Source organism: Chamaea fasciata, unplaced genomic scaffold (assembly GCF_029207755.1).
Source record: "Chamaea fasciata isolate MVZ Bird 193981 ecotype frontalis unplaced genomic scaffold, bChaFas1.0.hap1 SCAF_249, whole genome shotgun sequence".
In the NCBI taxonomy this organism is placed as follows: Eukaryota; Metazoa; Chordata; class Aves; order Passeriformes; family Sylviidae; genus Chamaea; species Chamaea fasciata.
The window spans coordinates 109,059-121,367 of NW_027094334.1; the positions used below are offsets into that span (position 1 = coordinate 109,059).

Here is a 12,309-nt window from a genome sequence, read left to right on the forward strand (position 1 = left end):
TCACGGCGCCGGCGGCCGGCGCGGAAGTGACGCGTTTGGCCGGCGCGCCTCGCCGTGACGTCATCGCGGCGGCGACGGGCCCGGCGGGAGCGGGAGGTAGCGGAGCGGGGAAAATTTGGCGGGAAATGGGGGGAATTTCGGGAAATTTGGGGATGGGGGGAGGGGCCCGAGGGGGCGGGGAGGGCTCGGGGCTTCTCCCAGTGCTCCCAGTTTGGGGTTTGATTGAACTGGGAGGTGACTCTGGTCCCTATTTTCCCCCTCCCAGTGCTCCCAGTGCTCCCAGTTTGGGGTTTGATTGAACTGGGAGGTGACTCTGGTCCCTATTTTCCCCCTCCCAGTGCTCCCAGTGCTCCCAGTTTGGGGTTTGATTGAACTGGGAGGTGACTCTGGTCCCTATTTTCCCTCTCCCAGTGCTCCCAGTGCTCCCAGTTTGGGGTTTGATTGAACTGGGAGGTGACTCTGGTCCCTATTTTCCCCCTCCCAGTGCTCCCAGTGCTCCCAGTTTGGGGTTTGATTGAACTGGGAGGTGACTCTGGTCCCTATTTTCCCCCTCCCAGTGCTCCCAGTGCTCCCAGTTTGGGGTTTGATTGAACTGGGAGGTGACTCTGGTCCCTATTTCCCCCCTCCCAGTGCTCCCAGTGCTCCCAGTTTGGGGTTTGATTGAACTGGGAGGTGACTCTGGTCCCTATTTTCCCCTCTCCCAGTGCTCCCAGTGCTCCCAGTTTGGGGTTTCATTGAACTGGGAGGTGACTCTGGTCCCTATTTCCCCTCTCCCAGTGCTCCCAGTGCTCCCAGTGCTCCCAGTGCTCCCAGTTTGGGGTTTGATTGAACTGGGAGGTGACTCTGGTCCCTATTTTCCCCCTCCCAGTGCTCCCAGTGCTCCCAGTTTGGGGTTTGATTGAACTGGGAGGTGACTCTGGTCCCTATTTCCCCCTCCCAGTGCTCCCAGTGCTCCCAGTTTGGGAGTTTATTGAACTGGGAGGTGACTCTGGTCCCTATTTCCCCCCTCCCAGTGCTCCCAGTGCTCCCAGTGCTCCCAGTTTGGGGTTTCATTGAACTGGGAGGTGACTCTGGTCCCTATTTCCCCCCTCCCAGTGCTCCCAGTGCTCCCAGTGCTCCCAGTGCTCCCAGTACAGCCATGTCTCTGGCCGACGAGCTGCTGGCCGACCTGGAGGAGGCGGCGGGGGAGGAGGAGGAGGCCGAAGGCTCCGAGGGGGGGGAGGGGCCGCCCATCGAGGACGTTCGCGAGGAGCCGGAGCCGCCCGAGGCCGCCGAGTCCGTCCGGAGCATCGCCAAACTCTGGGGCTCCAAGGCGGTGAGGGAGGCGCCCGAGCGACCCCGGAATGGCCCCAAAATGGCCCAAAATTGCCCCAGAAATGTCCTGAAATCACCCCAAAAGTGTCCTGAAATCGCCCCAAAAATGTCCCCAAAAATGTCCCGAAATCGCCCCAAAAATGTCCCCGAAAATGTCCCCAAATCGCCCCGAAAATGTCCCGAAATCACCCCAAAAATGTCCCGAAATCGCCCCAAAAATGTCCCGAAATCGCCCCAAAAATGTCCCCGAAAATGTCCCCAAATCACCCCAAAAATGTCCCGAAATCGCCCCAAAAATGTCCCCAAAAATGTCCCGAAATCACCCCAAAAATGTCCCCAAAAATGTCCCCAAATCACCCCAAAAATGTCCCGAAATTGCCCCAAAAATGTCCCCAAAAATGTCCCGAAATCACCCCAAAAATGTCCCCAAATCACCCCAAAAATGTCCCCAAAAATGTCCCCAAATCGCCCCAAAAATGTCCCGAAATCACCCCAAAAATGTCCCCAAAAATGTCCCCAAATCGCCCCAAAAATGTCCCCAAATCACCCCAAAAATGTCACCAAAAATGTCCCGAAATCACCCCAAAAATGTCACCAAAAATGTCCCGAAATCGCCCCAAAAATGTCCCGAAATCGCCCCAAAAATGTCCCCAAAAATGTCCCGAAATCGCCCCAAAAATATCCCGAAATCGCCCCAAAAATGTCCCCAAAAATGTCCCAAAATCGCCCCAAAAATGTCCCCAAAAGTGTCCCAAAATCATGCCAAAAATGTCCCGAAATCACCCCAAAAATGTCCCCAAAAATGTCCCCGAATCACCCCAAAAATGTCCCAAAATCGCCCCAAAAATGTCCCCAAAAATGTCCCGAAATCGCCCCAAAAATGTCCCGAAATCGCCCCAAAAATGTCCCCAAAAATGTCCCGAAATCACCCCAAAAAGTCCCGAAATCGCCCCAAAAATGTCCCCAAAAGTGTCCCAAAATCACGCCAAAAATGTCCCGAAATCACCCCAAAAATGTCCCCAAAAATGTCCCCGAATCACCCCAAAAATGTCCCGAAATCGCCCCAAAAATGTCCCCAGAAATGTCCCAAAATCACCCCAAAAATGTCCCAAAATCGCCCCAAAAATGTCCCCAAAAGTGTCCCAAAATCACGCCAAAAATGTCCCGAAATCACCCCAAAAATGTCCCCAAAAATGTCCCCGAATCACCCCAAAAATGTCCCGAAATCGCCCCAAAAATGTCCCCAAAAATGTCCCGAAATCACCCCAAAAATGTCCCGAAATCGCCCCAAAAATGTCCCCAAAAATGTCCCGAAATCGCCCCAAAAATGTCCCCAAAAATGTCCCGAAATCACCCCAAAAATGTCCCGAAATCACCCCAAAAATGTCCCAAAGTCACCCCAAAAATGTCCCCAAAAATGTCCCAAAGTCACCCCAAAAATGTCCCGAAATCGCCCCAAAAATGTCCCCAAAAATGTCCCCAAATCACCCCAAAAATGTCCCCAAAAATGTCCCCAAATCACCCCAAAAATGTCCAAAAAGCCCCAAAAAATCCCTAAATCCATCCCAAAAACCCCAAAACTCCCAAATTCCCCCCAAAACCCCCCAAATCCACCCCCAAAATCTCCAAATTCATCCCAAAACCCCAAAACTCCCCCAAAAATCCCCAAATCTGCCCCAACCCCCCCAAACTCCCAAATTCCCCCCAAACCCCCAAAATTTGGGTTTTTCCCCCCAGTTTGCCGAGATCATGCAGAAGATCGAGGAATACATCGGGAAACAGCCCAAGGCCGCCGAAGGTGACCCCCAAATCCCCAAAAAATCCCCCAAATCCCCAAAATCCCAAAAATTCCCGAAATCCCCAAAAAATCCCCAAAAATCCCAAAATCCTAAAAATCCCTGAAATCCCCAAAAAATCCCCAAAAATCCCCGAAATCCCCGAAATCCCCAAAATCCCCAAAATCCCCAAAATCCCCAAAAATCCCCAAAATCCCAAAAATCCCCAAAATCCCAAAAATCCCCAAAATCCCCGAAATCCCAAAAATCCCCAAAATCCCCCAAAATCCCCGAAATCCCCAAAATCCCAAAAATCCCCAAAAATCCCCGAAATCCCAAAAATCCCAAAATCCCCAAAATCCCTGAAATCCCCAAAATCCCAAAAATCCCCCCAAATCCCCAAAAAATCCCCCAAAATCCCAAAAATCCCAAAAATCCCCAAAATCCCCAAAAATCCCAAAAATCCCCAAAATCCCCCAAATCCCCAAAAAATCCCCCAAATCCCCGAAATCCCCAAAGTCCCCAAAATCCCAAAAATCGCCAAAATCCTCCAAATCCCCCCAAAATGCCCAAATCCCCCAAATCCCCAAAAATCCCCAAAAATCCCCAAAATCCCCAAAAATCCCCAAAATCTCCCAAATCCCCCAAATCCCCCCAAATTCCCCAAATCCCCGGGTTTGGGGGAATTTTAGGGAATTTTGGGGAAATCTGGGTGGATTTGGGGAGATTTTGGGCGGATTTTGGGGAATTTTGGGTGAATTTGGGGTTCCAGGTGGAAATTTGGGGAATTTTGGGCGGATTTGGGGGAATTTTGGGGGATTTTGGGGCATTTTGGGGAATTTTGGGCGGATTTTTGGGAATTTTGGGCAGATTTTGGGGAATTTTGGTCGGATTTTGGGGCATTTTGGGCAGATTTTGGGGGATTTTGGGGCATTTTGGGGAATTTTGGTCGGATTTTGGGCGATTTTGGGGAATTTTGGGTGGATTTTGGGCGATTTTGGGGAATTTTGGTCGGATTTTGGGGGATTTTGGTCGGATTTTGGGGAATTTTGGAGAATTTTGGTCGGATTTTGGGGGATTTTGGGTGGATTTTGGGGCATTTTGGGGGATTTTGGGGGATTTTGGGGGATTTTGGGGCATTTTGGGCGGATTTTGGGGAATTTTGGGCGGATTTTGGGGAATTTTGCTCGGATTTTGGGCGGATTTTGGGGAATTTTGGGTGGATTTTGGGGGATTTTGGGGAATTTTGGGCGGATTTTGGGGGATTTTGGGCGGATTTTGGGGAATTTTGTATGGATTTGGGGGATTTTGGTCGGATTTTGGGGGATTTTGGGGGATTTTGGTCAGATTTTGGGGAATTTTGGAGAATTTTGGTCGGATTTTGGGGGATTTTGGGGGATTTTGGTCGGATTTTGGGGCATTTTGGGGCATTTTGGGCGGATTTTGGGGCATTTTGGGGGATTTTGGTCGGATTTTGGGGCATTTTGGGGCATTTTGGGCGGATTTTGGGGCATTTTGGGCGGATTTTGGGGCATTTTGGGGCATTTTGGGGCATTTTGGGGCATTTTGGGGGATTTTGGTCGGATTTTGGGGCATTTTGGGGCATTTTGGGCGGATTTTGGGGCATTTTGGGTGGATTTTGGGGCATTTTGGGCGGATTTTGGGGCATTTTGGGGCATTTTGGGGGATTTTGGGCGGATTTTGGGGCATTTTGGGGCATTTTGGGGCATTTTGGGGCATTTTGGGGCATTTTGGGCGGATTTGGCCGTTTCCGGGCAGTTCTGGGCCCGGTGGAGGCGGCCCCCGAGTACCGGGTGATCGTGGACGCCAACAACCTGACGGTGGAGATCGAGAACGAGCTCAGTGAGTCGCATTTGGGGATTTTGGGGGGATTTGGGGATTTTGGGGGATTTTGGGGGATTTTGGGGGGATTTGGGGGGATTTTGGGGCATTTTGGGGGATTTTGGGGGATTTTGGGGCATTTTGGGGGATTTGGGGGGATTTTTCGGTTTTTTGGGGGATTTTTGGGGTTTTTGGGGGGTTTTTTGGGGTTTTTGGGGGGTTTTTGGTTTTTTTTCGGGGGATTTTTGGGGCATTTTTGGGGGATTCTGCGTCAGATTTTGGGGGGATTTGGGGGGATTTGGGGATTTTGGGGGTTTTTGGGGGGTTTTTTGGGGGATTTTTGGGGATTTTTTGGGGGGATTTTTTGGGGATTTTTGGGCTTTTTTGGGGGGTTTTTTGGGGGGATTTTTGGGGGGTTTTTTGGTATTTTTTGGGGTTTTTTTTGGGGGATTTTTGGCGATTTTTGGGGGGTTTTTTTGGGGGATTTTTGGGGATTTTTGGGGGGTTTTTTGGGGGATTTTTGGGGATTTTTTGGGGGATTTTTGGTTTTTTTTGGGGGGTTTTTTGGGGGATTTTTGGCGATTTTTGGGGGGTTTTTTGGGGGGATTTTTGGGGATTTTTGGGGTTTTTTGATCAGATTTTTGATGGGATTTTTGGGATTTTTGGGGCTTTTTGGGGGGTTTTTTGATGGGATTTTTGGGGGTTTTTTGGGGTTTTTTGGGGGGTTTTTTGGGGGAATTTTTGGGGAGTTTTTGGGGGATTTTTTGGTTTTTTTGGGGGGATTTTTGGGGGTTTTTTTGGGGGGATTTTTGGGGATTCTGTGTCAGATTTTGGGGGAATTCAGGGGGATTTGGGGGTTTGCCGGTGGGAATTTGGGGGTTTTGGGGCGATTTTGGGGCAGTTTTGGGTGGGTTTGGGGGAATTTCGGGATTTTCGGGCGGATTTTGGGAGGATTTGGGGGTTTTTCCAGTGGGATTTTGGGGTTTTTGGGGGGATTTGGGGGTTTTTTGGGTGGATTTGGGGGTTTTTGGGTGGATTTTGGGTTTTTTGGGTGAATTTTGGGGTTTTTCGGGTGGATTTCGGGGTTTTTTGGGTGGATTTGGGGTTTTTTTTTGGGTGGATTTTGGGTTTTTTGCGTGGATTTTGGTTTTTTTGGGTGGATTTTGGGTTTTTTGGGGGGCATTTTGGGTTTTTTGGGTGAATTTTGGGGTTTTTCGGGTGGATTTCGGGGTTTTTTGGGTGGATTTTGGGTTTTTTTGGGTGGATTTGGGGGTTTTTGGGTGGATTTGGGTTTTTTTGGGTGGCTTTGGGGTTTTTTGGGTGGATTTTGGGGTTTTTTGGGCGGATTTTGGGGTTTTTTGGGTAGATTTTGGCGTTTTTTGGAGGATTTTGGGGTTTTTTTGGGCGGATTTTGGGGTTTTTTGGGTGGATTTTGGGGTTTTTGGGTGGATTTGGGGTTTTTTGGGTGGATTTTGGGGTTTTTTGGGAGGATTTTGGGGGTTTTGGGTGGATTTTGGGTTTTTTGGGTGGATTTTGGGTTTTTTTGGGTGGATTTGGGGGTTTTTGAGAGGATTTTGGGTTTTTTTGGAGCATTTTGGGTTTTTTTGGGTGGATTTGGGGGTTTTTTGGGTAGATTTTGGGTTTTTTGGAGGATTTTGGGGTTTTTTGGGTGGATTTTGGGTTTTTTGGGGGCCATTTTGGGGCTCTGATGTGGGAATTTGGGGTTTTCCCCCCCGCCCCCCTCAGACATCATCCACAAGTTCATCCGGGACAAATATTCCAAACGTTTCCCGGAGCTGGAGTCGCTGGTGCCCAACGCCCTCGACTACATCCGCACCGTCAAGGTGGGTAAAACCCCCCAAAACCCCCCAAAATGCCCCAAAAACCCCAAAAAACGGCCCAAAACCCCCCAAAAAACCCCCAAAATGCCCCAAAAACCCCCAAAACGGCCCAAAAACGCCCCAAAAACCCCGAAAAACACCCCAAAATGCCCCAAAACCCCCAAAACACCCTGAAAATGGCCCAAAAACACCCCCAAAACCCCCCCAAAACCCCCCAAAATGCCCCAAAAATGCCCCAAAATGCCCCAAAAACCCCCAAAACGGCCCAAAAACGCCCCAAAATGCCCCAAAAAACCCCAAAAACGCCCCAAAAATGCCCCCAAAACACCCTAAAAACGCCCCAAAACGCCCCCAAAACAGCCCCAAAAAACCCCCAAAATGCCCCAAAATGCCCCAAAAACGCCCCAAAAATCCCCAAAAACGCCCCAAAATGCCCCAAAAATGCCCCAAAATGCCCCAAAAAAACCCCAAAATGCCCCAAAAACGCCCCAAAAACGCCCCAAAACGGCCCAAATTTGGGGGAATTTTTTGGGGTTTTTTTGTGGGATTTTGGGAATTTTTTTGACGGTTTTTTGAGGTTTTTTTTTGTGGGATTTTGGGGATTTTGGGGGTTTTTTTGTGGGGATTTTTTTGGGGTTTTTTTGTGGGATTTTGGGAAATTTTTTGTGGGTTTTTCGTGGGTTTTTTAATGGGATTTGGGGTTTTTCGGGGGGTTTTTTGGTTCTGTTTTTGGAGGGTTTTTTTGGGGGTTTTTTTGGAATTTTGTGGATTTTTTGGGGAATTTTGTTTCGTGGATTTTTTGGGGGATTTTTTTTGTGGATTTTTTTTAAATTTCTTTCTTTCGTGGGATTTTTCAGAATCTTTTTGGCGGAATTTTGGGGATTTTGGGGTTTTTTTTGTTTTGTTTTTATTTTTAATTTTGTGGATTTTTCGAGGGGGATTTTTTTTTTCCCCGGGATATTTCGGAATCTTTCCGCGGGAATTTTGTGGGGATTTTGGGGGTTTTTTTGGGTTTTTTTAATTTATTTTTTAATTTTGGGGATTTTTTGGGGGGGATTTTTTTTTTCTGGGATATTTTGGAATCTTTCTGGAAGAATTTTGGAGAGATTTTTTTGGCGGGATTTGGGGGATTTTGGGGGTTTTTTTTTTGTTTCTTTTTAATTTTGTGGATTTTTTTCTGGATTTCTTTCTTTTGTAGGATTTTTTTGTTTTTTTTTTTTTGGTTTTGGAGTGTTTTTTAGGGATTTTTTTGGAATTTTGTGGATTTTTTTCTGGATTTCTTTCTTTTGTAGGATTTTTTGGGTTTTTCTTTGGTTTTGGAGTGTTTTTTAGGGATTTTTTTGGAATTCTGTGGATTTTTTTCTGGATTTCTTTCTTTCCTGGGATATTTCAGAATCCTTCCGCAGGAATTTTTCAAGACATTTTTTTCCGCCGCCATTTCGGGGATTTTTTTGGGTTTTTCTTTGGTTTTGGAGTGTTTTTTAGGGGTTTTTTTTGGAATTTTGTGGATTTTTTTCTGGATTTCTTTCTTTTGTAGGATTTTTTGGGGTTTTTTTTTGGTTTTGTTTTTTAGGGTTTTTTTTGGAATTCTGTGGATTATTTTTTGGATTTCTTTCTTTCCCGGGATATTTCAGAATCCTTCCGCGGGAATTTTTAAAGACATTTTTTTTCGGTTCCATTTTGGGGATTTTTTTTGGGTTTTTTTTTGGTTTTGGAGTGTTTTTTAGGGATTTTTTTGGAATTTTGTGGTTTTTTTTCTGGATTTCTTTCTTTTGTAGGATTTTTTTGGTTTTTTTTTTGGTTTTGGAGTGTTTTTTAGGGATTTTTTTTGGAATTTTGTGGATTTTTCGAGGGGAATTTTTTTTTTCCCCGGGATATTTCACAATCCTTCCGCGGGAATTTTTCAAGACATTTTTTTCCGCCGCCATTTCGGGGATTTTTTCCTCGTTTTTTTTTTTTTGTGTTTTTTTTTTTTTTCCCCGGGATTCCGGGATTTTCCTTTTCCGGGTCACACCTTTTCTCTCTCCCTCCCTCCCCTTTTCTTTTTTTTGGGGCGGATTCCGCAGGAATTGGGCAATTCCCTGGACAAGTGCAAGAACAACGAGAACGTGCAGCAGATCCTGACCAACGCCACCATCATGGTGGTCAGCGTCACCGCCTCCACCACGCAGGGGTCGCCGCAACTGACTCCGCCTTTTTGGGGGCAATTTGGGCGATTTTGGGGCTTTTGGGGTGGAATTCGGGGGGGGGGGAGGTTTTGCTTCTTTTTAAATTTAATTTTGTTCTTTTTTGGTTTTTTTTTTTCATTTGTTCCCCATTTTTATTTTGTTTCCGTTTATTCCAATTTTAATTTTATTTTTGTCCGTTTATTTTGGGTTTTTTTGGTTTTCATTTTTCCCCCGTTTTTATTTTGTTTGTTTCCGTTTATTCCAGTTTTAATTTTATTTTTGTCCGTTTATTTTGGGGTTTTTTTGGTTTTCATTCATTATTTCCCCGTTTTTATTTTATTTATTTGATTTCATTTGTTTCATCTGTAATTTTATTTTTTGCCCATTTTTTTGTTCTTTTTTTTCTTTTCATTATTTCCCCACTTTTATTTTGTTTGTTATCGTTTGTTTCATTTTTTAATTTTATTTTTGTCCATTTATTTTGTTTTTTTTTGTTTTACTTCACTGTTTCCACATTTTTATTTTATTTATTTGTTATCATTTGTTTCATTTTTTACTTTTTCTGTCCATTTAGTTTGGGTTGTTTTTGTTTGTTATTTCCCTGGTTTTATTTTATTTATTTGTTTTCATTTGTTTCATTTTTAATTTTATTTTTGTCTGTTTATTTTGGGGTTTTTTTGTTTTCGTTCATTATTGCCCCAGTTTTATTTTATTTATTTGTTATCATTTACTTCATTCGTAATTTTATTTTTTACCCATTTTTTTGTTCTTTTGTTTCCTTTTTTTTATTTCTCACTTTTATTTTATTTGTTATCGTTTGTTTCATTTTTAATTTTTTTTTTGTCCGCTTATTTTGGTTTCTTTTTGTTTTTCTTCATTAATCTCCCCACTTTTGTTTTGTTTATTTGTCATCATTTGTTTCATTTTTAATCTTATTTTTGTCTGTTTAATTTGGTTTTTTTTCTTCGTTATTTCCTCTTTTATTTTATTTATTTGTTTTCATTTGTTTCATTTTTAATTTTATTTTTGTCCGTTTATTTTGGGTTTTTTTTTGTTTTTCTTCATTATTCCCCCACTTTTATTTATTTATTTATTTCTTTGTTATTTTGGGGGGTTTTTGGGGATTTTTGGGGATTTTGGGGTCTTTGGGGGGGTTTGGGACCTTTTGGGGTGAAATTTGGGGTTTTTGGGGCAATTTTGGGGGGATTTGGGGTTCTCGGGGCGGATTTTGGGGGTTTTTGGGGCGGATTTTGGGGGTTTTTGGGGTCCCCAGCTCTGATTTTTGTCTGTTTTTAGGGTTTTTGGGGCGGATTTGGGGGTTTTTGGGGCGGATTTGGGGGTTTTTGGGGTCCCCAGCTCTGATTTTTGTCTGTTTTTAGGGTTTTTGGGGCGGATTTTGCGGTTTTTGGGGTCACTGGACCCAAATTCGAAGTGGTTTTTGGGGTTTTGGGGCGGATTTTGGAGTTTTCGGGTGGATTTGGGGGTTTTCGGGGTCGCTGGACCCGAATTCGAAGTGGTTTTTGGGGTTTCGGGGGCGGATTTTGGGGTTTTGGGGGCAATTTTTGGGGTTTTCGGGGTCACTGGACCCAAATTCGAAGTGGTTTTTGGGGTTTTGGGGGCGGATTTTGGGGTTTTCAGGGCGGATTTTGGGGTTTTTGGGGGAGATTTTGGGGTTTTGGGGGCAGATTTGGGGGTTTTTGGGGGAGATTTTGGGGTTTTCGGGGCGGATTTTGGGTTTTCGCGGTCGCTGGACCCGAATTCGAAGTGGTTTTTGGGGTTTTGGGGGTAGATTTTGTGGTTTTCAGGGCAGTTTTTGGGGTTTTCCGGGTCGCTGGACCCGAATTCGAAGTGGGTTTTGGGGTTTTGGGGCGGATTTTGGGGTTTTGGGGGCGGATTTTGGGGTTTTCGGGGTCGCTGGACCCGAATTCGAAGTGGGTTTTGGGGTTTCAGGGCGGATTTTGGGGTTTTGGGGGCGGATTTTGGGGTTTTGGGGCGGATTTTGGATTTTCGGGTCGCTGGACCCAAATTCGAAGTGGTTTTTGGGGTTTTGGGGCGGATTTTGGGGTTTTGGGGCGGATTTTGGATTTTCGGGGTCGCTGGACCCAAATTCGAAGTGGTTTTTGGGGTTTTGGGGCGGATTTTGGGGTTTTGGGGGCAGTTTTTGGGGTTTTCGCGGTCGCTGGACCGAAATTCGAAGTGGTTTTTGGGGTTTCGGGGGCGGATTTTGGGGTTTTCGGCGCCCCCCCGGCCTGATTTCCGTCCCCCTCCGGGGCCTGCAGGCAGCAGCTGTCGGAGGAGGAGCTGGGGCGCATCGAGGACGCGTGCGACATGGCGCTGGCGCTCAGCGGGGCCAAGCTCAGGATCTACGAGTACGTCGAGTCTCGGATGTCCTTCATCGCCCCCAACCTCTCCCTCATCCTCGGCGCCTCCACCGCCGCCAAGATCATGGGTCAGGCCACCGAAACCCCCGCGGAAAAACTCGGAAATCGCCGCGAAAATCGGCTCGAAAATGGCCACGAAAAACGCCGAAATCCCAGAAAAAAACCCCCAAAATTCCCGCGAAAATCGGCCCGAAAATCGCCACGAAAAACGCCGAAATCCCAGAAAAAACCCCCCAAAATTCCCGCGAAAATCGGCTCGAAAATCGCCACGAAAACGCCGAAATCCCAGAAAAAAAACCCCAAAATTCCCGCGAAAATCGGCTCGAAAATCGCCACGAAAAACGCCGAAATCCCAGAAAAAAACCCCCAAAATTCCCGCGAAAATCGGCTCAAGAATCGCCACAAAAACCCGAAATCCCAGAAAAAAACCCCAAAATTCCCGCGAAAATCGGCCCAAAAATCGCCACAAAAAAGCCCTGAAATTCTCGCAAAAAACCCCAAAATTCCCGCGAAAATCGGCCAAAAAAATCGCCAAAAAAACCCCTGAAATTGCCCCGAAAATCGGCCAAAAAAATTGTCACAAAAATGCCCCAAAATTCCTGCAAAAAACCCCCCAAATTCCGCGAAAATCGGCTCAAAAATCGCCACAAAAAACCCCGAAAATTGGCCCAAAAATAACCACAAAAAACCCCGAAAATTGGCCAAAAATCGGCCCAGAAATCGCCACAAAAAACCCGAAAATTGGCCCAAAAATCGCCACAAAAAACCCCGAAATCCCCGCGAAAATCGGCTCAAAAATCGCCACAAAAAAACCCGAAATCCCAGAAAAAAACCCCCAGATTCCTGCGAGAATCGGCTCAAAAATCGCCACAAAAACCCCCGAAATCGCCCCGAAAATTGGCCAAAAATTCGCCACAAAAAACCCCAAAAATTGGCTCAAAAATCGCCACAAAAAACCCCGAAATCCCCCTGAAAATTGGCCCAAAAA

General features: G+C 45.9%; 1 protein-coding gene across 2 annotated transcripts; it reads left to right on the top strand.

Annotated features, from left to right (window-relative positions):
• The first annotated feature begins 28 nt into the window (after positions 1 to 28).
• LOC136305031 (U4/U6 small nuclear ribonucleoprotein Prp31-like) lies at positions 29 to 12,296 on the top strand. 2 transcript variants are annotated; one of them, XM_066208437.1, is made up of 7 exons: positions 29 to 96; positions 1,096 to 1,315; positions 3,052 to 3,112; positions 4,869 to 4,952; positions 6,678 to 6,775; positions 8,839 to 8,945; positions 11,220 to 12,296. In XM_066208437.1, exons 2-7 carry the CDS (start codon positions 1,139 to 1,141, stop codon positions 11,866 to 11,868), a joined length of 1,176 nt encoding a protein of 391 aa, XP_066064534.1. In that variant the 5' UTR covers positions 29 to 96; positions 1,096 to 1,138; the 3' UTR covers positions 11,869 to 12,296. The 2 variants fall into 2 exon arrangements, with proteins under 2 accessions (XP_066064534.1, XP_066064535.1); XM_066208438.1 differs by having other exon boundaries at positions 55 to 96; positions 1,114 to 1,315.
• Positions 12,297 to 12,309: the final 13 nt, after the last annotated feature.

What these genes read in the sequence shown, in the direction of transcription:
- LOC136305031 (XM_066208437.1), top strand. Translation starts at nt 1,139, where the DNA reads ATGTCTCTGGCCGACGAGCTGCTGGCCGACCTGGAGGAGGCGGCGGGG. An exon ending in ACAGCCCAAGGCCGCCGAAG is followed by an intron (nt 3,113 to 4,868) that starts GTGACCCCCAAA and finishes GTTTCCGGGCAG; the next exon opens with TTCTGGGCCCGGTGGAGGCG. An exon ending in ACCGCCTCCACCACGCAGGG is followed by an intron (nt 8,946 to 11,219) that starts GTCGCCGCAACT and finishes CGGGGCCTGCAG; the next exon opens with GCAGCAGCTGTCGGAGGAGG.